The 21,846-nt window shown below is 37.8% G+C and overlaps 1 protein-coding gene across 4 annotated transcripts in view; it reads right to left on the bottom strand.

The window, feature by feature from the left end:
• Positions 1 to 21,846, bottom strand: part of ARHGEF12 (Rho guanine nucleotide exchange factor 12) — a 153,068-nt gene that overhangs the window by 9,041 nt on the left and 122,181 nt on the right. For all 4 annotated transcript variants that reach the window (XM_058664010.1, XM_058664008.1, XM_058664007.1 and 1 more), the window contains 14 exons: positions 21,737 to 21,772; positions 21,282 to 21,436; positions 19,860 to 20,006; positions 18,774 to 18,859; positions 12,662 to 12,787; positions 11,048 to 11,162; positions 8,789 to 8,889; positions 5,894 to 5,971; positions 4,536 to 4,611; positions 3,918 to 4,085; positions 2,278 to 2,365; positions 1,692 to 1,778; positions 1,489 to 1,568; positions 1,001 to 1,234 (listed from right to left, as the gene is read on the bottom strand). In XM_058664010.1, the coding sequence (XP_058519993.1) occupies positions 1,001 to 1,234; positions 1,489 to 1,568; positions 1,692 to 1,778; positions 2,278 to 2,365; positions 3,918 to 4,085; positions 4,536 to 4,611; positions 5,894 to 5,971; positions 8,789 to 8,889; positions 11,048 to 11,162; positions 12,662 to 12,787; positions 18,774 to 18,859; positions 19,860 to 20,006; positions 21,282 to 21,436; positions 21,737 to 21,772 (1,577 nt within the window). The remainder of the gene's footprint in view (positions 1 to 1,000; positions 1,235 to 1,488; positions 1,569 to 1,691; positions 1,779 to 2,277; positions 2,366 to 3,917; positions 4,086 to 4,535; positions 4,612 to 5,893; positions 5,972 to 8,788; positions 8,890 to 11,047; positions 11,163 to 12,661; positions 12,788 to 18,773; positions 18,860 to 19,859; positions 20,007 to 21,281; positions 21,437 to 21,736; positions 21,773 to 21,846) is intronic.

The following is a 21,846-nucleotide window of genomic DNA, read 5'->3' as shown; positions in this document are numbered from 1 at the left end:
AGGTCTCAACTCTTGGCTTCAGCATCACATAGCACTGGCTGTTGTGGCCATTTAGGGAATAAAGTAGCAAATGGAAGATCTCTCTCCCTTTGCTTCGTCTCCCTCTCTAGCTCTGCCTTTTAAACAAACTTTAAAAAAAAAATTCAAATGATTCTATACAATTAGGGCAATCTTCCCCGATCTTGGTACAGCTGAGTGATGTGCTGTCTTCCCATTTAAACAGTGATTCTTAACTTGACCTGGGGGTGGAAGGGTGGTGGGAGGCAGTGAATTGGGTGGCGGGGAGGGAGTAGGAGGGCAGCTGTGCAATATATACATACATGAACATGTACCTAGACACGTGTATGACATAAGCCATGTGGAAAATACTATAAATCCACAAGAAAGTCACACGAATATGTATGCAGCTTGGAAAAGTCCTCAAAACATTATGCAGTTCCATTTTTAAAGTTTAGAAGACCCAATTTCGCATTTCAAGCTCATCTGAGCTGGATTCAAGAAAACATCTATGTTTCCACCCCCATTACTCATACCCCTTTAATTTACATGGTCTATCACAGGCCACTGCCTCTGTGCTTCTAGTCCTATCACTATCTTTATCAGGATGGGTTCTATTTTTACTATATATCCATTTGACTCTTGAAGGCAATAATCATTCCTCCCTTCTTTCTGCAATGTCTCACTTCTCTGGTCACCCAACTCAGATCAATTCTGACATACCCACATTGTTACTATTCGAGTGCCTGTATCAAAAGGCAGGGGTGGCAGAAGTATCGGGCTGCAGGAGTGGGGTGCAGAGTAGAATTTCTATCATTTTCCCAATTAGAATCTAAATTTTTTTATATAAAAAAAAAATAAAAAAGTACATAAGAAGCATGAAAAAAAATTTTTTTAAAGGGAGAAGTCACACTTTATACTTCCTGAATTCTTCTTGAATGGCTGTACATTATCCATCGCCATACTTAATAACCACCTGTAACAACTTATGTATAAAACTTACAATTCCTTAGTGCATCCGTAGCCCACCGTTCTTCTGAGACGAGCAAGTGTGAATCTGGGATTGTGATGTGATAATTTACTCCAGCTTCCTTTAGTGTTCCATCAGAATTCTGCTCCTTTGCAAACTGTCTCTCAGTCCCAAAGAGAACATCCACCTCTGATTTTCCAGAGGTGCTCAGTGAATGAGACTGAGGTTTTGATGATACTAAGGGAGCTTCTAATCCCAAATCTCTATCTATTCAAAGGAACAGGAAAGGTAAAGCATATCTTAATACAACTTTTGATATAAAAAATAACCACATAAGCTACAGAAGTCATCTGTTAAGTAAAAAAAAACACAGCATGAGTACAATGGCACTCAGAAATGACATGTCAAATTTGCTAACCTAAACTCCAAATTTGTACGACTACAAAAGTTTTAAAGTTTCTTTGCATTTCAATAATCTAACAGACTACATTCTTCCTGGTAAATTTAACCTATAGGTTTACCTGGGCTCCGCAGGCCAGTGACTGAAATGCCATGATGTTCTACTTTTAATTTTGAAGGTTCTTCTTCATCATTGTCTCCTCTGTAAAATAACAGCAATTTAGCTTCATGAGGTGACTAAACATCACTGTAACAAAATGTAAGTTTTCCATTCCTTTAAAAATCAAGACCACAAACAGTCCTACTACAACCAAAAAACACTCACTCGCAAGATGGAGATTCCGATAATGGGATTGGCTTTGTGGATTGCTCCTTCACTGATGCAGCCATCCTACAGATAAGGTCCTGCCAGCTTCACAAAGTTACAAAAGAATCCAAAGCACAAAAAGGAAAGGAAAACAGAAACACCTTTGAACACATTCAGAAAGTAAAACTTAAGCCAGAACAAATCAGAAACTGAGCCAATCAATCCAGAAACAAATTTTAAAAAACAAAAAAAATTCCTCCAATTATGGCATCTTGATTTTGGCAATATGCGATTAAATAGATATTTCAGAACCCTTTTAAAGAATAACTTAGCACCATTGTGGGTACATTGTCTACTACAAAACTCACTTAATACCTCTGAAAAATTTCTTAGGAAATACATTTTCAACAAAATAGAATCAAAATAAATGATCTCAATCTAGAAAGAACAAGTTCTTAGAGGAACATTGCTAGTATACAGAAAAAGTGGATGAATTCCATAGAGTTTTGGTTTTTAGAGTCCTATTGTAAAAACAAAGGCTTTTGGAATATTATACTTTGAAGCAATACTACAATACAACAAGCAAGCTATATATAATACATACACAGTCTTCTCTGAAACCGTCTGTGCCACTAGTTCATAAATCTGGGCTCCATTGTCTGACATGGAGATGACAAAAAAAGCTTTGTTATCTGGAAAAATAAGACAAAAATTACTCTACTGTTTAAGAGAGGTCATGAGGGTTACTTCTAGGGCCTTGACAATAGTCTCCACACTAATCTAAATAAAGATTATACATGTCTACTTTGTAAAAATGCATCAAATTGCATTTGAAATATGTGCAGTTTATTCTATGCTGTACATATTATATTTCAATAACATAAGTATTGTAAAACCAACAATGATTCCACAGTAATTTTTGTTTAATGTCAAAACTTAAAACTTCTGGGGCAGGCATTTGACCCAGCAATTAGGGCACTGGTTGGGAAAACTGCATCCCACATCAGTGTGCCTAGGTAAGTCTTAGCTTCCCTCTCCATTTCAGCTTCTTAAAGAATTTACCTGAAAGGCAGAGTTATACAAAGAAAGGAAGAGACAGAGAGTGAGCGACTAGAGAGAGAGTTTTCACTGCTGGTTTATTCCACAAATGGCCACAGTGGTCAAGACTGGCCCAGGCTGAAGCCAGGAGCCTCATCCAGATCTCCTACAGAGATGACTTTCTGTTCATTTTTTCAGGTCATTGGCAGGGAGCTAGATTGGAACTGGAGCAGCTTTGAAGCAAACCGTGCCAATATGGGATGCTGGTACGATAGGAGACAGTTTTCCTGCTACAATACCAATTGCTATTCCAGATTCTTACTAATGCATTGCCTTAGAGGCAGCAGTGACAGCTTAAGTAACTGGGTTCCCATAACCCATATGGAGGGACCAAAATGGAGTTCAGTATTCCTGATTCCGGCCTGACCTCCCCTGACCACTGTTGGCATTTGGGAAGGAACCAAATAGATGGTAGCTTTGTCTCTCAAATAAATAATTATAAAAATCTGAACTGCTAAACACTATTTACTGCATTTATTTAAAACTACCCTTTTGTTAGTTAACAGAACTTTGTCATGGAACCAGTAATGTTTAAGAGGGTCCTCCTAGTTAGTGCCATTAAAGTACTACTTCCCAATTTACACTGATTTTTTTTCCTTTTTATTATTTTGTTTATAGGAGGGGAATAAATTTCATGCATTTTATAATACAGGTCTAGCGGCATGATGGTACCACCTACCCTCTTGCCTACATCCCACCCTACCTCCTTTTTTTTCTTAATTTTTACAATGACATGCTTTCAGTTCACTTCATAATCACAGACTTAACCTTCCATTCCATAAACAAAAAGCAAGCAGAAAGAGGCAAAATATACCTACTTTCTTCCATTTTCAGCAAGTCAAAAATATACCACCCTTCTTAATGCAGATTACCTCTCAAGGCACTATCTTTGCTGGAATAAAAGACTGAAGGGATTGCATAAAAACTTCAAAATACAGAAAATGACTCAGAGAAGCTAGACATCTAAAATAATTTTGAATTAAAATCTTGTAACTCAATTTCTAACCACTGAATACATTTCATGTAAGTTGCCCAAGAATCTGAAAGAAAAACCACATGCCAGTTGTGTTGTTTAAGCAACAATGACTGTCTCCTACAAGCCTATAATGAAGCTGTAAGCTAGTACTCTGCAGTGAACATACTTACCTGTTGCCACCTGCCGAACCAGCACTGTATTCAACTTAATGACAGGGCTAAATGTGTGTTTGCTATCAGCTGTAGATGCCAGAATCTTACTATGACACCTTAACACCAATCTATCATCTTGCTTTTGTAACAATACAAGAATGTCTTCCAGCAGCAATGTATACAGATCTAGAAATAAAAATGCAGGAATGGTGGTAAGCACATAATGTATTTAATAACTTCATTTTTGATTAACATAGTAAATTTTCCAAAACTTGTACAATGACTTTTCACAATTTCATACAATTGATGTTTATTTTATTTCACAAAGTGTCAGTCTATGACTAGCAGGAAATAAAAGCAGGATTTTCTCCTCACAGATTGTTTGAGATCTACTGTTCTAAAGAAAGTTTAAAGGACTTACTAGAACACAAGAATGATGGAGACAGAATTAAACTATTACAAAGCTTCCTGCTAAATTCTTTAGCACCTTAAATGAATATTTAGCACACTTTGCATGTAACATTATAGGACAGCAAATCTTTTAAATGACTCTGACTGCATCACTTTGGGATATGAAACCTTTCTTATTTTCCTTTCTCAGTGCCATCCAAAATTAATGAACAACATCAGACCTACCAATAGTTTTATCTCTATTCACTTTCCAAACCAATGGCCCTTCATGAATCATCTTCCTTTTTGTTAAGTCCAAATTCTGCCAAAATAAAGAAAATCGTGTGCAAATTATACACAAGTACTTCATGAAATCAAATTGTAGACTTTACTCTTTTCAATAAATCCTTATATAAAAGATACCAATTGCATTCAATGATCATTATTGCTATCAGTTTTGCTTCTTTCTTTTTAATTGGAGAAGTAGACAGTGAAAAACAGCTCCCATTTCTTGGCTCACTCCTCAAATGCCTGCCTGGCAGAAGCCAGGAACTCAATCTAGGCTCCCATGTGGGTGGCAGAAACAGCTGCTTAAGACATTAGCTCTGTTTCCTAGTGTTTGCATGAGCAGAAAGCTGGAATCCAGATCTGGAGGCACTCTTCATAGGACAGACAGGAATCTTAGCCTGCAAGTTGACTTAAAGCTCAATGTGGGTCCCTGTCTTAATGTTGGAATAAACACTATCTTAAACTGCATATACTTTTCTAAAAAGGAAAATATATCTTGCAGAAGAATACTCGGAATATTCCTCCCTAGATCTTCAAGTTATCTCAATTTTTATATGAACAATTGGATGAGGATGACAGAAAAAGCTCCTCTATAAGTGACCTCTGAGGTCTAAGGCTGTAATTCCAAAGAAAATTCTAAGAAACAGCTCTCATCATACAAGGAGTACTTTTAAGTAGTAACAACTTACTAGCAAGAGATTCATCGTTTAGTGTTAGTAGCTATACAAAAATCTCACTCTCTGGAAGTTAAGGACACACTTTTGGATAAACTGTTACCTGTATCTCAAAAGTTTATAGTAAACAGCTATTAAATAAATCAGCTGTAACAACCACATAGTTTGCTGAAAAAACAATTGCTGAAAAGTTAATTAATATAAATGCTCAAATAATGGAAGTGGCAATTAAACCATTATTCTTGTAAAACAACTTCAAGTTTTATGCTTCTGAAGAGCTTCTTGGGAAAAAAACCTAAGCTTACTTTTATTCAAGATCTGGGAAGATACCACAGAAAATAGTCTTACTTTTATTCAAACTACAGAAGGTAGTGAAATGAAATAGTAACTGCTATTCCTTACTAGTCTACAAATTTCTGGCATGTGAAGCTACAGTTTCACATAAAATATTCCTCTAATGAAAGACTAAAATAATCTTTCATACCAATCAAACATTCAAAAGGCAGAATAAAGTCATAACTACAGATGATTTATGACACAGAGACTCCCTGCTCAGGTTATACATACTCCCCCTGATATGTTAATTACCTGCCAGGTCTTTAGTACATTTTATTTTTTAACTATGATTAGACCATCTCTCACCCTGAGCTCTTCCACATTTGGGTACTCTGACAACTTCAGATTGGAAGTATCAAGACGACGCTGATAATCTTCTAAGCGCTGTAAATTAGACAGGATGGAGCTAAGATTACTACTTCAGTCATCAATAACATTTTTTTCTAAATCAAATGGACATTTTTAATCTGTATTTTGCTGAGCTCTCTGAAGCATTTGAAGTGACTGACAACTTACTCTCTTCAAACAATTCTTCCTTTGGCTTTGGGAATATACACTCCTAGTTTTCTTCCATCTTTTGGCTGTTCTTCCTCAAACTTCTTCTCAAACTCATTAGCATCTAATGAGTTTATTTTCTGAACATGTAAATCATGCACACAGTACAAAATTGAAGAAGGAATGTGAGGCACACGAAGAAATACTAAGTTTCACTCTAACCTGTCCTTTCTTCATCACCCAATTTTCTCAAAACAAATAATCGTTAATACTCCACCTGGGCGATCTTTGAGAAAAATCCTTCACACACAGAATCCATGTGTAAGTAACACATAAATCTCTACCTGGTTTATGTGTGGGTCTTTTTTAAAAACCAGATATGACAGCATAATATACTCATATATGAATTCCACTGTGTATAAAACTTAAACAATAGATCTTGGAAACGGTTCCACCTTACTACAAATAGAAAGCAGACATTTTTCTAAAATAGCCGCATGGTATTCAACTCCGAGAATGAACTGTAATTTATTTAACTACACCATACTGATAGATATTATGGTTGCTTCTAATCTCCCATAGTAAATACTTTAACTGCATGACCTTAAACACTTGCCCTGTACACCTACACAGTTTTATCTGCAGAACACATTTCTAGAGCTGTTGGATCAAAGTTATGCGCATTTTCCTTGAAAACTAAAAATTCCCAAAGAAAGGTCTGAATCAATATTCTGAACATCCATATACCCTCACCTACACTCTGCAAGTAATATTCGCTGTATCTGTTTTATAACTTATCTATGCATTTATTCATCCTTCTACCTACCTATCAGTCCATTTATTGGATGCATTTCAAAACAAATCTCATATATAAATATGCCTTAGTTCTAAACATTTAAATACGCATATCATTAACAAAGGCTTAACATTTGTTTATAAATTTTTCAAAAGTAAGTTTTACACAATGAAACACACACTTTTCCATGAATTTCGACAGGTATAACATCTATGCCAATCTGTATCAAGATACAAAACACTATCATTACTCCAGAAAGTTTCCTCATACCTGTCCACAAATAATATTTACCCCAAGTTTCCAGTCCCAATCATTTTTCTGATAACATTAGTTTTACTTCTTAAAAGTTCAAAAAAAAAAGAGTTACATGCATATAAGTCTTTCAGGTCTGGTTCAACTCAGCACAATGCTTATGAGCTTTATCTGCATATCAGCAGTTAATTCTTTTTTTATCACAAGTAGTATTCTATATAATGACTAAACTAAAGCTGGTTTCTCTCCTCTCCTGCAAATGAATTTCTTGAGCTGTCCCCAGTTTCTGGTTATTGTGAATAAGGTTGCAATAAACATCCCTGCGTAAGTTTGTTGGTGGGCGTTTATCTATTTATTTTTCTTCTCCTGGGTAAATCACAAAGTACAGAATTTGGGTAAGGGGCAGATTTAGATAAGTATGGTCAAATTTCCCTCTGTGGTTTTTTTTTTTTAAGGATTTATTCATTTTATTACAGCCAGATATACACAGAGGAGGAGAGACAGAGAGGAAGATCTTCCATCCGATGATTCACTCCCCAAGTGAGCCGCAACGGGCTGATGCGCGCTGATCCGAAGCTGGGAATCAGGAACCTCTTCCGGGTCTCCCACGCGGGTATAGTGTCCCAATGCACTGGGCCGTCCTCGAGTGCTTTCCCAGGCCACAAGCAGGGAGCTGGATGGGAAGTGGAGCTGCCGGGATTAGAACCGGCGCCCATATGGGATCCCAGGGCTTTCAAGGCGAGGACTTAAGCCGCTAGGCCACGCCGCCGGGCCCCTCTCTGTGGTTCTATTGTTTCACATCCCATACAACATTTGTAGTACCTCTGTTACCATATCCTTACCAAGATTCTGAATTCCTAGAAATTCACACCTATGTTCATGGACTAAATTACTCTTTGGATGCTCACCATCTTAAATTCCTCTTCCTCTTCTTTTTTTTTTTTTTTTAAAGATTCATTTATTTTTAAAGAAAGGCAGATATAAAGAGAGAAGGAGAGATAGAAAGATCTTCCATCTGCTGTTCACTCTCCAAGTGGCCACAATGGCCAGAACAGAGCTAATCCAAAACCAGGAGCCAGGAGCTTTCACCAGGTCTCCCACACGGGGGCAGGGTTCCAAGGCTTTGGGCCATCCTGGACTGCCTTGCCAGGCCACAAGCAGGGAGCTGGATGGGAAGCAGCCTACTCATGTTGTCTTGAAATTGTACTGCACAGTGGCTATCAACACAGACATAAAATACTGGCACTATCTATAATCAGTTAAATACCTTTTTATATTGTTAAGACACTAAATCAGTATGGACAGTTATTGTGCTCATTTCCCAACCATTCTACATACCCTGTGCCTAGCAGATAGTGCATGCTCTATAAATCTTTGTTAAGTTACTAGGCAAACAAGCAATAACAGACACTCAAAAAAAATTAGTCAAATACAACTCTGTATACCATTGCAAATTGATCTGGACTCAGTTTACATGAATAGCTAATAAATGTTCTACCTATCAATTATGTGATAAGTTTCAATTATTATTTTACAGATTCCATGTAAACTAATACTCTCCCAATTTCATTCTGCATTTTTCATTATATTTTTGACAATCTTTACATAGTTAATTATTTTTTTTTTCATTCTGTATCTTTTTGCTTTTTTTTTTTTACCTGCTTGTTTTCTGCCTCCTTGACAGCTTGATTTACATAATTTAAGATCTGACGACAGTGATCTGCAGCTTTCTTCACCTTCTCCTTCTCTGTGGGCCATTCTAAACACAGGGAAAAATTCAAAATGCAAAATGGAGGAGATTATAAAAAACATGCATGTCATACAAATGAAATGTAACTTATGGCAACATTTATAGGAATACATTTTTAAAGCTGAGTTTTTAAATCAGGTTAAAACCTATTCAGATTCTCTAATCTTCAACAGTTGATACTTCTTATGATAGTACATTAAAACATAAACTCTAATTTTTAAGAAAGAAATCATAGTATAGAACTGCCAATCTGAGGGTGATGCTTTAGATAACATATCAGGTCACACTGAAGGGTGCAGGTCTCATTCATTTTTATAAGTTGTGTAAGTTTTATAAGCTGTGTAAGATTTAGGGGTGAACCAGTAGGTGGAAATTCAATTTGTCTCTCTCTTTTTTTTGTTACACCCTCTCTGACTGTCTGCCATTCAAATAGATAAACACATTCTTCAACAACAGAACATTCAAAATTATAACCCTATAAACAATAGTCCCAACTATAGTGGACATGCACATAGATTTTAAAATTATTTATTCATCTATTTTGTTTAAAAGGCAGAGAAAAGGAGAGAAGGGAGTGGAGGAGAGCAGGGAACAAACACATGTGCTCCTATCCACTGATTCATCCCCCAAATGCCCACAAAAGCCATGGTTGGTCCAGTTCAAAACCTGGAGCCAGGAACTCAACCACTTGGCCATCACCTGCTACCCTCCAGGGTCTGGATTAGCTGGAACCTGGAAAAGGGAATGTGGTCACTCCAAATGAGAATACAGGAATCCATCACAACATTTTAACCACTCCAACAGACACCTGCTCCCAAATATGCATGTTAAAGTGTAAATATAAATATGTACAAATGTAAAATCACTTCTGGTACCAAGTACCAAAATTCATAATTTTCCAATTATTGACTGAAATTCCTGAACATAAGAAACAGGAGTCTAGGCTCAGCGCAGTAGCCTAGTGCCTAAAGTCCTTGCCTTGCACACTGGGGGATCCCATATGGGCGCTGGTTCGTATTCTGGTTGCTCCACTTGCCATCCAGCTCCCGGTCTGTGGCCTGGGAAGGCAATATAGCATGACCCAAAGCTTTGGGACCCATGCGGGAGGCACAGAAAAGCTCCTGGCTCCAGATTGGCTCAGCTCTGGCCATTGTGGCCCACTTGGGGAATAAATCAGCGGACGGAAGGTTTTTCTCTCTGTCTCCTTCTCTTTGTAAATCTGCCTTTCCAATAAAAATACTAAATCTTAAAAAAAAAATCAGGAGTCTGATTGTATGAAATTATTAACAAGCTTTAACATCAACAGAGAAACTCAAATCCATGTTTTCGAACAGCAGAGTGTGGAAATAACAAATCAGTTCAGCTACATAAAAATATAGATAGAAGCCATCTCTTCAACTCAAAACAAGCTTCTTCAAGGCAAATGTAACATGTAATAAAAATCAGCAAACTTTTTCTATAAAGGGCCATATAATACGCATTTTTCAGGCCAGATAGTCTGTATTATGTTTACTCAATTCCACTGTCACAGTGAAAAAGCAGAGATAATGCACAAACACAGGAGGTGTGATTGTATTCCAATAAAATTTTATTCATAAAAACAGGAAGGTTGGTTTGGTCAACAATCCACAGTCTGTCAAACTCTGTATTAGATCCACCAACACAATACATTACACCAAACCATTTGAAGAGTGGATGTTAGAAAAGCTTGCCATTGTATTTGAAAATCTGATTTCAGACATCAGATCATTGTGAAAGGTGATCTACCAGGACATTTTTGTTCCTGAACATTTTTGGAAAAACAAATTATTTGAAATGCAGAAACACAGAGACTAAGCAAGTGAGTGAGAGAGAGGGAGAGAGCTAGAGTGAGTTTCCCATCCATTGGTTGATTCTAAAAATGCCCACAATAACCAGGGCTGGGTCAGGCTGAAGCCAGGAACCAAGAACTCAGTCTAAGTCTCTCATGTGGGTAGAAGGAACCTGGGTATTTGAGCATCACTTGCTTTCACCGCATTAGCACACAGTGGGAACTGGGAGCAGAGCTGGTACTCAACCCCAGGCACTCTGGTAAAGGATGCAGCATATCAAGCAGCATTTTAACCACTGTATGAAACATCTGCCCCTACCCTCTGACGTAATGCTTAACTTTGGTGAGCAGCTGTACCTGTATACTTGGCAATATTATCCAACAGAAGTGGATATTTTGTAAGCCTCTGCATTTGAGTGGGAATGATATCCTTTAGCTGAAGACGACGACATAGAGGATTACTCTCAGCATCCTAAAATGAAAGTAAAATAAATTAATCCATAATTCTTATTAGGACTATGATTATCCAAATACATACTATGTGATCACTGTAAAGTTTCTACAACATTAGAATTCTAATTAACAAAACAAGATGTTCTTAAAAATGCCAACACATATCACTGTCACACCATATTTGGTCCTTTCACTGCATAATGGGGGAAGGAAAGAAATCTCTATCATGAAGCCAAAGGCTTCTATGTTTTCGGTTTAAGCAAGGACTGATGGTACCCATGAAAGACTCCAAGAATAGCTCTTTTGAATTAACATTTTATTCAGAAAATCTAGGTACACTTTCCAATGATTTGCATTCCCATCAAAACGTAGCTAAACTGCTTTCTACCCATTCACAAGTATACACAACAGACCACCAGACTAATATGCTGGCTCAACTACATCAGAGGTCAGCAAACTTTTCAGTGAAGTAACACTTGGTAAATATTTTAGCCTTCACAGGCCACAGTTTCTCTCACAAGTATTCTCATACAAATAAAAAGGCTTTGGGTAATAAAGAAGTCTCAGAAGATCTGAAGGATCCCTGTTCTCTGGTGTACCTACCCTATAAAATACCACTCCCTTGGGTGGGGATGGAACTTGGGACAATGATGGGCTATCACTCTTAACAATTAGGTTACTGCCAGTTGACTGTAGGTTGATTAAAAAGCAGATCACGTGGGTGTGACTTAACCAGGTGAGCCTTTAAAAAAAATCCATGTCAAAGAGATGTATTCCTACTGTCTAGAAGAAAGTAAATATGCTTCAGAGCCAGAGGACAGACACAAGCATTTTCCAGGAGCCTAGAGAGCTCTCAGCCATCAACTAGGAGGGAGTGGGAATTCTGGACACACCTTTATAAGGATACATTTTTATTAAAAACCAGTGAGCTCAGAAGAGGAACTCTGAACCTCAGATGAGAACTACAACTCAACAGACAATTCAATGTCTAAAGAAATCCTGAAGAGAGAATTCAGATAAATCATATCTGTTTGCCTAAAGCACAAAACTATGAGATAATAAATGTTTATTAAGTGGCCTATGCACAGCAAAAGAAAACCACACTGCGTTGGAATGATACTTAACAAATAAGGCAATGGACAAGACATGCCCTGTGGATCACAGTTCACTGATCCTTGAGCCCTATCAAAGTATACCCCAGTGAGTACAACTGTACTTATATTCTTCCCCAGTGTAAAACCATTCTCACATTCTGACTGTAATCCTTTAATTCTGCTTATCAATAACTTCATGATAAAATCCTATAGCAATGTGAATTTGGCATTTATATTATTCCTGATACAAATTATCTTATTATTCACATTCAAAAATTATTTTTGTACCTTTCAGTAATTTAAGAGAAAACATTCAGCTTTTGAAAATGTTGAGACAGACATAATCCTTGCAAAAGACTTTCATGAAGTTCTATAATTGATAAACTTGCATAATTGTTTTCATGACATGACTCATTCAACTCACTTGCACAAAAGTCTGGAATCGAGAATCCTTTTTCTGACGAGCCTTGATCATTTCCAGGGCAAAAGGCTGGTTACTGCAGAAGGTGGCAGCAGCGTGTTTCAGTCTCTCTTCCCCTGGTCCACTGAACTGTGCCAACAGTGAAAGAAAACAACAGGGAAGGAACACTGAGCTTCTTGAAGGTCCAGGAAAACAGGAGACAAGTGCAATCTTTTCACAATAAGTATGCTCAAGTAACCGGCAACACAAAACTACATATCTACAGGGAATATTGATTCTTCATGAAAAAAGGTATGCCTCTGATACATTCAGAACTTTTCAATGTTTTCTTGCCTATCATAACTTACTACCTTCCTATTCTTTATCACTTCTAAATTAGATAGAAACATTGACATTTGGGAAATACAAGACACAAAATGCCAGGAAAAGGAAACTAAATTACATTTTTGTGGACATTAACATGTTTACAAGAATTATTTCACACTGCTCCAGGAAGCAAATCCTTTGACTCCAGCTGTTTTTCCTACTTACTATAAAATTACAGGTGACAACTTCTCTGGGTCAAAACAAATTAAATCACTGCTATTCATCTGTGCAGAAACTGGGCATGGTTTGTAAAGGGTAGGGTTTGTGAAGCTATGAATCTCTTTTTGCCAACATTGCACTTTATGCTAATATTTTAAAATTTAATTTTGTATTTGTATGGTCATAATTTTAAAGTTTCTAATAAAATACCTAACAACTGCTTAACTCATAATGCATGTGCCCTTAAAGTGTAAGTCAAATAAACTGCTTTCTAATACCATCTCTACATTTGTAAATAACTGCTTTATGTTTTACAATTAGATGTTCTATACACTCTTCCATTTAAAGCCATATTTTTAATAGTCTGCACATGAAGACACTTTATAAAAAGTCATTTTGCAGTGCATTTGGAGACAAATTCAGAGTATTTTTTTCTTTGAGCAGGACACACACAAAGTGATGTTCTAACAGCTCACTCTTACTCTATATGTTAAATCTGAGAGCATGTTTAAAGATGAGACTGACAGCATTTTTTGATGTTAGTCAAAACAACACATAAATAAAAAACTAGTTGGGTTTACAGAATTTAATTTTCTCGATTGTACTTTTAGAAAAAGACTATAAGATGATTCTTAAATTTTTAAAGAAAGATTTCATTATAGATAGCAGGAAAAGCTGGTGCCTGCAATACTAGCATACTCTATCATTCAGCCCTGGCTGATGTGGCCATCTGGGGAGTGAACTACCAGATGGAAGATCTGTCTCACCCCCCTCTCTAAGGGCCAGGCTGAAGCCAGGAGCCAGGAACTCCATTTGGGTCTCCCACATGAGTAGCCGGGGTCCAAGTATTTGGGCCATCTTCGTTGTTTTTCGTAGGGCAATAACACGGAGCCAAAATGGAACTGGAGCATTTGGGAGTCGAAGCAGTGCTTATATGGGATGCTGACATCACATGCAGCAGCTTTACCCACCATACCACAATGTTAGCTCCTGATAAAGTGAAATTAACAGACCAAAACTAGAAACATACTCCAAAAGTACTGTTTCAAAAAAGCACAAGTCAATCTATTGCTTGATCTGACAATGGTTTACCCTCAATTTTCCTTTCATATTTAATAGTTTCAAACTCAAACAGTTACTATTCATTCTATTTTGTTCAACTTTTTAAAATATATCATGCTGTTCAAGAATACACTTTTCCCCCAGCTATGGGCAACTGCCTATGTGTCCTGTACTTAGGCAAGTGTTACACTACTGGGAGAAAAGTAGCCAACAACTAGCTGGCAGGCATTCTGAGGCTGGTTAATGCAACTTTGTGTGAATTATACCAGTGTGCCAGCAAAGCTGCCTAGTCTTTTTATTTATTTATTTTAAAGATCTGCGTCAACTAGATGCAGTGCACCTATTGCAACACTGGGTGCACACCAGCATTATGTGTGTGATGGGGGTAGGGGAAGGTTGCTGTGCATTACCAGGGGCTAGGGAAATGGGGATGGGTCTGAATGGGGGCCATTTCATGTATCTGAAATACATGATTTCTGGGGTGTCCATGAACCAGGTCATGGCACCCGCAGGTAACTGAGGGAGCTGAGACAGGGTCAATCAGAAGCGGGAATCTGAAGGGACTCCTGGGGTCAGGCCAAAGCACCTGTTCACATGCAGAAGAGTCAGGGCTGGGGGTGGGCTAGGCCAGGATAGGTTGCAGTATCTGCAGGTGCTTGTCAGAGACATGTTTGGGGATAAGTCTGGTAAGGGTACTTTGAGGTTGCCCCACCTAGACTGCAGCACCCACCAGTGCATGCAAAAGCTACAGTTCAAGCAGGCCACACCAAGCTGGGTTGTAGCACCCACTGGCTACATAAGAGCTGGGGCTGGGGGATGGGACGGCTAGGCTGCAGCACCCAATAGCATATGCAAAAACTGGGGATGAGGGAAGGCACACTAGGGATTTCTAGGGGTTTTCCTGACTAGGCTGCAGCACCTGCCACAGAACTGGACTTGGGGGCAGGCTAAGCCAGGCTAGACTGTAGCACCTACCAGAGCTGAAAGCAGGCCTGGTAGGGGTTCTCTGTGCAGAACCTGCTGGTGCACACAAGAGCTGGGCCTGCAGCACCTGCTGATTCCTGTAACAGTTCAGGTTGGGCAGCAGGAATGATCAGGTAGCTGCACCCACTGCTACATGCACAGACTGATAAAAGGCAGACTGAGCCTGACCCTGCAACAGCTAGCACACATGAGAAGAAGGTCTTAAGACCTTCCAGGTGAGGCTTCTTAGGGGCTTCCCCAGCTAGATCACTGTGCCCAATCCCTAACCTCAGGGAAAAACCACAAGAGATGATCCAATCCTGGAGCACAGGATTACAGGACAGGGCCACCTCAGTTGCTGACCCTCCTGCAAGAATGGAGAGCATACTCCAGGTGAACATAAAAGACAAGATAGCAAGCTTAACTAAGCCAACAGATTTCAAGTACCTCATCAAAAGATAGAAGAACAAGATTAACAACACTCCAGGCCAGGCTCTACAATAAGCACCTAAGTCCATGGGAACACTGAGGTAGACAAAGACCTTAGAAAGAATTCATCATCTCTGGTGTAACAAAACTGAAAGCTTCTCTACTTCCTGCCTGCCCATGGACGCAGCAGGGAAAACTAAAACATGTATCTCTCCCCCTTCCTCCCCACCAGCCTGACCCTCTCTATCCTAACCAGAGGCCCACATAGGTCTAAAATTCTCTCACCTTTATAATATTAAAATAAATTTTTAAAATTAATCAAACAAAAAACAACACTTTTTGGTGATTTGTAGTACAGTGGGTTAGCAATGTCAGCACTTGGTATGGATGCTTGTTCAAGTCTTAGCTGTTCCACTTCCATTCTGGCTCCCTACTACTGTGCTTGGGAAGGCAGAGAAAGGTGGCCCCTGCATCTACATGGGAGACCTAGATGACATGCCAGTTTCCGTGCGTTTTCACAGGCTGTTACAGCCATTTGGAGAGAGAACCAAGGAAAGAAAGATCTTTCTCGGTCTCTCTCTCCTCCCCCCACCCTGACTCCCTTCCTCTATCTCCCCTTCCCTCTTTCTGACCCTACCTTTCACATAACTAAATCTTAAAAATACAGTTTTTATTCATTCTTACTGAAACTGTTTGTTCTATACTGCTCATAGGTTTCTCCAACCTATTTTACTATGTAATAAATTTACACAGTCTAATGGGCTGAGCTAAGAGAACCAATTGTATTTTCTATCTTACTAATGATGAGTCTTATTTGCCAGTTAGTGTATTATTTACAGGAGATGTAAATGAGTCTGCCTAGCAATCAAGATGCGGCATCTTAAGTTTATTTGCCTTACAACCCTTTAATTCAAGTCTGACATAGAAATTGATACTATACTATGTCATAATATAAAGTGAAATGATAGGGCCTGGCACGGTAGCCTAGTGGCTGCAATGCTAGCCTTCATGTGCCGGGATCCCATATGGGTGCCAGTTCATGCCCTGGCAGCCCCACTTCCTGTCCAGCTCCCTGCTTGTGGCCTGGAAAAGCAGCTGAGGACAGCCCAAAGCATTGGGACCATGCACCCGTGTGAGAGACCTGGAAGAGGTTCCTGGCTCCTGGCTTTGGATTGGTGCAGCTCCGGCCATTGCAGCCGCTTGGGAAGTGAATCAATGGAGAGAAGATATTCCTCTCTATCTCTCCTCCTTTTTGTATAACTGATTTACCAATAAAAATAAAATAAATATTTAAAAAATAATAAAATGATAATCTTACAAAATTTTCAGTTTTTTTCAAGCTAAGTAATGTACTGCCATAACAAGAAAACACAATCACCATTTTCATTGCAACACTGAGATATTAAGAATGAGCCACATCATTGCTGAACAGTCATAGAGTAACTGAATTCTTTAAGGAAATTAAAGTCTCTGCAATAGAGCCAGTGCTGTAACATAGTGAGTACAGCCACCCCCTGGGTGCCAACATTCCAACATGAGCGGTGGTTTGAGTGTTGGCTCCTCCATTTCTGATCCAGCTCCTTTTTAATGCAACCAGTGAGAGCAACAGAGGATAACACTAGCGACTGGCCCCTGCCACTCAAGAACCCCAAAAAACTCCGGGTTCTTGTTGAATCAAATCAGCTTTGAACATCTATAGCCATTTGGTGAGTAAACCAGTGATGAAAAAATTTGTCTTCCTTTTCTCTCAAACTCTGCCTTTTAAGTAAAATAAATAAATCTTTTAAAATCTCTGAAATAATAATATCAAAGTATGTCTACAAAAAAAAAAAAAAAAAAAAAGAAAAAGAAAAAAAGCTGTGGGGCCCGGTGCAGTGGCGTAACAGCGAAGGTCCTCGCCTTGAAAGATTTGGGATCCTATACGGTCACCGGTTCTGTCCCGGTGGCCCCGCTTCCCATCCAGCTCCCTGCTTGTGGCCTGGGAGGGCAGCAAAGGATGACTCAAATCTTTGGGACCCTGCACCCATGTGCGAAACCTGGAGGAGGCTCCTGGCTTCGGATCAGCACAGCTCCAGCCATTGTGGCTGCTTGAGGAGTGAATCATCGGACGGAGGATCTTCCTCTCTGTCTCTCCTCATCTCTGTATGTCTGACTATCCAATAAAAATAAGTCTTAAAATAAACTTTGGTAAGGGCAATACATGTCACGACATGACATTAGCTATGATTCTGTGTACCTATTCCGTGAGTCAGAGGGTAAGAAGTGATCCACGGTCAATGAAAGAAAAAAGATGGTTGTTCCAGTCTCTAGTCTTCTAAAAAGTTACTACAGAACTACCAAAACCTTGAGGCATTTTCTCAAGCAGTGCATAATAGGAAGAACTTTCTGTGAGCATACCAGTAAGATTTGAGAACTCTGTTAGGTTTTACTATTATTCAGAGCCTTTACTAAATAGTACTACTGTAAAAAAAAGTCAAACAACATCTCCTTAAAAAGGCTTTCTGTATGTTTTACGTTAGGTATCTGCTACATATTCTTGTTAACAATTTGTATTCTCCTCTTTTTGTCACATTTATCATGCCTGAAGTAACTAAAAGACTGACTTTACATTGATCATAAGCATTACAAGTGTGGGAGCCATGTCTATCAGGATTTTCACTGCATTCTCATACCTACACACAGCACTGTCAAACATGAAAGGCAGACAGACAAACAGAATTTGAAAACAATGGTTTCAGTCTCTGAATTCTTATCCCTAGATAATAAACGAAGATTAAATAATTCGCTTCTCCACTGTTGTAGTAATAGCTCTAGATTCGTTTTGCAACTGTCTAACATTACACAGTAAGATTCTGAAATCTGAACAACTAATGACTAAACTTCTATATTAAATTATTTTCATCAAAATCCACTATATATTGTTTAAAACACAAATATTCAGTATCTGTAATTTATGTAAAAAGAGGACTTAGGTAATTATCAGGGACTAGGAGTTCACACTTGGAATCTTTTTCATCTCTATCTTAATTTGATAAAACAGATGAGACTTCATATTTTGAAAGCTTAATTATTTCACCTTGAATCTGATCAGTTAGTGTCTGGAAAAGTAATAAAAAGAAACAAAAAACTTTCTTACCCAGGTCAACAAATCTTCCCCAATTTGATCAATAACAGAAGTCTCATTCCTCTTTCGAACAGCCTTCATTTGTTCATTCAGTCCAACTAAAGCAAAAGATTACAATAATTAAGTTTACACTCATTTTAGGATGAGCTACTGGCAGTACAAAGCAGCTACATTTTTAAAAAAAGGATTTTCAGAATAGCATACCTGCTTATAATTTTCTCAGTTATAACATCTAGATATTGCAAGCTTTACCAGAAAAACAGGTGTTAAAACAAAGAAAAGTTTTGTAAACTAATACATTACATACACTGTAGTTACATCAAATATGTATCTAACCTCAAGACTCCCATTTTAACCATGGTCAAAAACAAATTTCAACAGTGTCAAGTGATTCTGCTCACTGTTCCTCTTCGAACTGGTATGTTCACAGGCAATGGATACAATCAATCATGCAATCAGTGAATGCCTGTGAACCCTAAAATTACCCACAAGGCATAAAAGGCCTCAATTTGGTTGGCAGGAATTGGAAGCTGATGATGACATTTTTGATAAAGAAAAACTGAAAACAGAAAAATAGTGATCTACAAAGAGAGAGTATCCTACTGTCAATGAAAGCCCAAGATGATTACAATAAGGGAAAGCCAACAAGGTGAAAATTTTCATTACTCAAGTGTTCCAAGCAACAAAATATTTCTGAAAATTGCCTCATCATGAGGTAATATACAGTATATTATCATTTATAAAATACATGTATGCATACATTATTACATGAAACAAATTATATATATTAACATACACATTGTAATTGATGGGAAAGCCTCAGGGTGATCTTGATGATTCACGTTTTTCACAAGCACTAACTGTAAACTTAAGTTTCTATGCTAACATTCTGTACATGAAAGCTGATTGTGGGAACAAAAGATAAAGGCAAAATTTCAATCATTTATTTACACTCTATGCTCACAAAGAACTTCCAGAATGCTGTCATGGATACATTTATAAAACCCAATAAAGGTATCTCCCACAGTGTCTTTATATGTTCACAACTTTTCTGTACTGGAAATATTAAGGGCAAAGATCAGAATAAATTTTTCTTACTATGAAGTTGAAGAATATCTTCCAAGTTAGAAAAAATCTTCCGTAGTTCTGATGGTGACAAAATTCCTTCTCTGGACACTCGCTGATAAAACACTTGATCAAGAACTTTCAGTGTTCGAACATGAGCTCTTTCTGTGTAGAACAATTCTAAACAGAAGAAAAGGAGATGTGAAATGTTGTCTTAGAATGATTCCATAGGACCAAACATAATCGTCAGAATTAGATAGTAGGGAGTTATATACTAAGTTACACATCATTCATGAAGTATGAAATGGCTCTAAAAATGCTTTGATTCCATGAAATTTCCCAACGATTTGACTCTGAGAGTTAAATACTGAAAATGAAAACTATCATTCAAGACTATTTTGTACTTAAAAGTTAACACTACACTGCTGAACTCGTTCTTTTTATAGTAATAACCACCTATCACAACAAGAACATTAGAGACTGTAAAGCCCCATGATCATATCTATAGCCTTAAGTCCTTTTCTGAAGGTTATTTTTGTTTTTCTGAATTATGTGTAAACCATCAAGTTTGGAGTCACACTTGTAATTTCACTATGTCTCATTATGTTGTGAGAGTGTCTATTCAGGACAGTAGAGCATACAGCATCTATGTCACATAGGTCACATACATGCTAAGGTCATAAAGAACACCTAATAGGATACAGGAAACCCTGGTTCCTACCTTTCCCATTATTAGCTATATCAGCTTAATTAACCAATCTTTCTGGGCCTTGGCATCCTCACTTATAACTTACCCATAAAAATAACCTAGCCTGATATTAAAATGATGGTGCAAATACTGTAAGGTTTTTCAGTTTTAAGATCTATGATGCTAAGACTCTTTTTTGAAATATATTTTTATCTTGAATTTTGAATTATGTGGAACAATTTCATATAGGCTGGGAATCCGCCCCTCCCCAAACTCGAGCCTTCCAACAGATTTTCCCCATTTTGCTACAATGGTGTAGTCCTTCATAAGGAATCATAATTTTATCAGTTTCTTATTTAAATGTACCCTGATACTGTTGGTACAAAATCAGAGTCCAGCATTCCATTGAATATGCATGTCCAACAGTTTCACTGGGAATCCATCTTTCATCTGGAAGAAGGGATGCATGTTCCATTATTCCCCCATGTCTGCATATGATAGACCCCAGTACCCCAGATGATGCTGAGAACCTTAATCATACTGATGGTTCAATACCTTATCCTTTTGAATTATTAATAAGGAGAATTTTTCTAATTTTTGAGTTGAAGAGTTCAAGAATCACCTGATTTAATATCCTTTTTATTTTCCTCAAAGAAAAAAAAAAAAAAAAAGGCTACACAGAAATTTGAAGCAAACTCCAAGGCTGAAGGGTTTGCTTTACTTTGATACAACTCAGTATATGTTAACAATAAATTGATTACACTCACCATTAATTACTTCTTGTCTTTTGATTTCAGAGGGTTTCAGTCCAAGTAACACTTCTCGACTAACAAGCTGCTGCCAATTAGGTGGATCTGTTTCTAGGTCATTTTCAAATTGTTCATCTTCACTTTGACTTTCTCCAAAAGCTAAGCTGTCAAACCTAATGAAAAAAAGATAATGAGTTCTGGTTAAGGACTCAGGTAGACAACGTGAAATAGCCCAGTTTTTACATTACAGTGTATAAACATCTATGTCTGATTTACCACAGAGCCTGACACAGTATCCTCCTATTTGTGTTAAAAATATTTCAATTTACATCTTTCGAATACTTATTAAGAATGTTCTTTTATGCTTTTAACAGATTTGTGTATGGAGTTTCTTTTAAAACAGACTTTAGAGAAAAAAAGTGCTAAGTTTCTTAAAATGTGCCTTTATTGAAAGTTACTGCAGATTTACTTACTTCCGAAAGGGTTTTGGTGTTCCATGTTCAATCACCCTAAAATAATGGAGAAATAAAAGTCAACATTGAAACAAAATAGTGACCAAGTATCTTTGTACTAAAGACATTAG

Source organism: Ochotona princeps, chromosome 4 (assembly GCF_030435755.1).
Source record: "Ochotona princeps isolate mOchPri1 chromosome 4, mOchPri1.hap1, whole genome shotgun sequence".
In the NCBI taxonomy this organism is placed as follows: Eukaryota; Metazoa; Chordata; class Mammalia; order Lagomorpha; family Ochotonidae; genus Ochotona; species Ochotona princeps.
The sequence above is the reverse complement of the archived record's forward strand: the minus strand, read 5'-3'. Positions and strand labels throughout refer to the sequence as shown.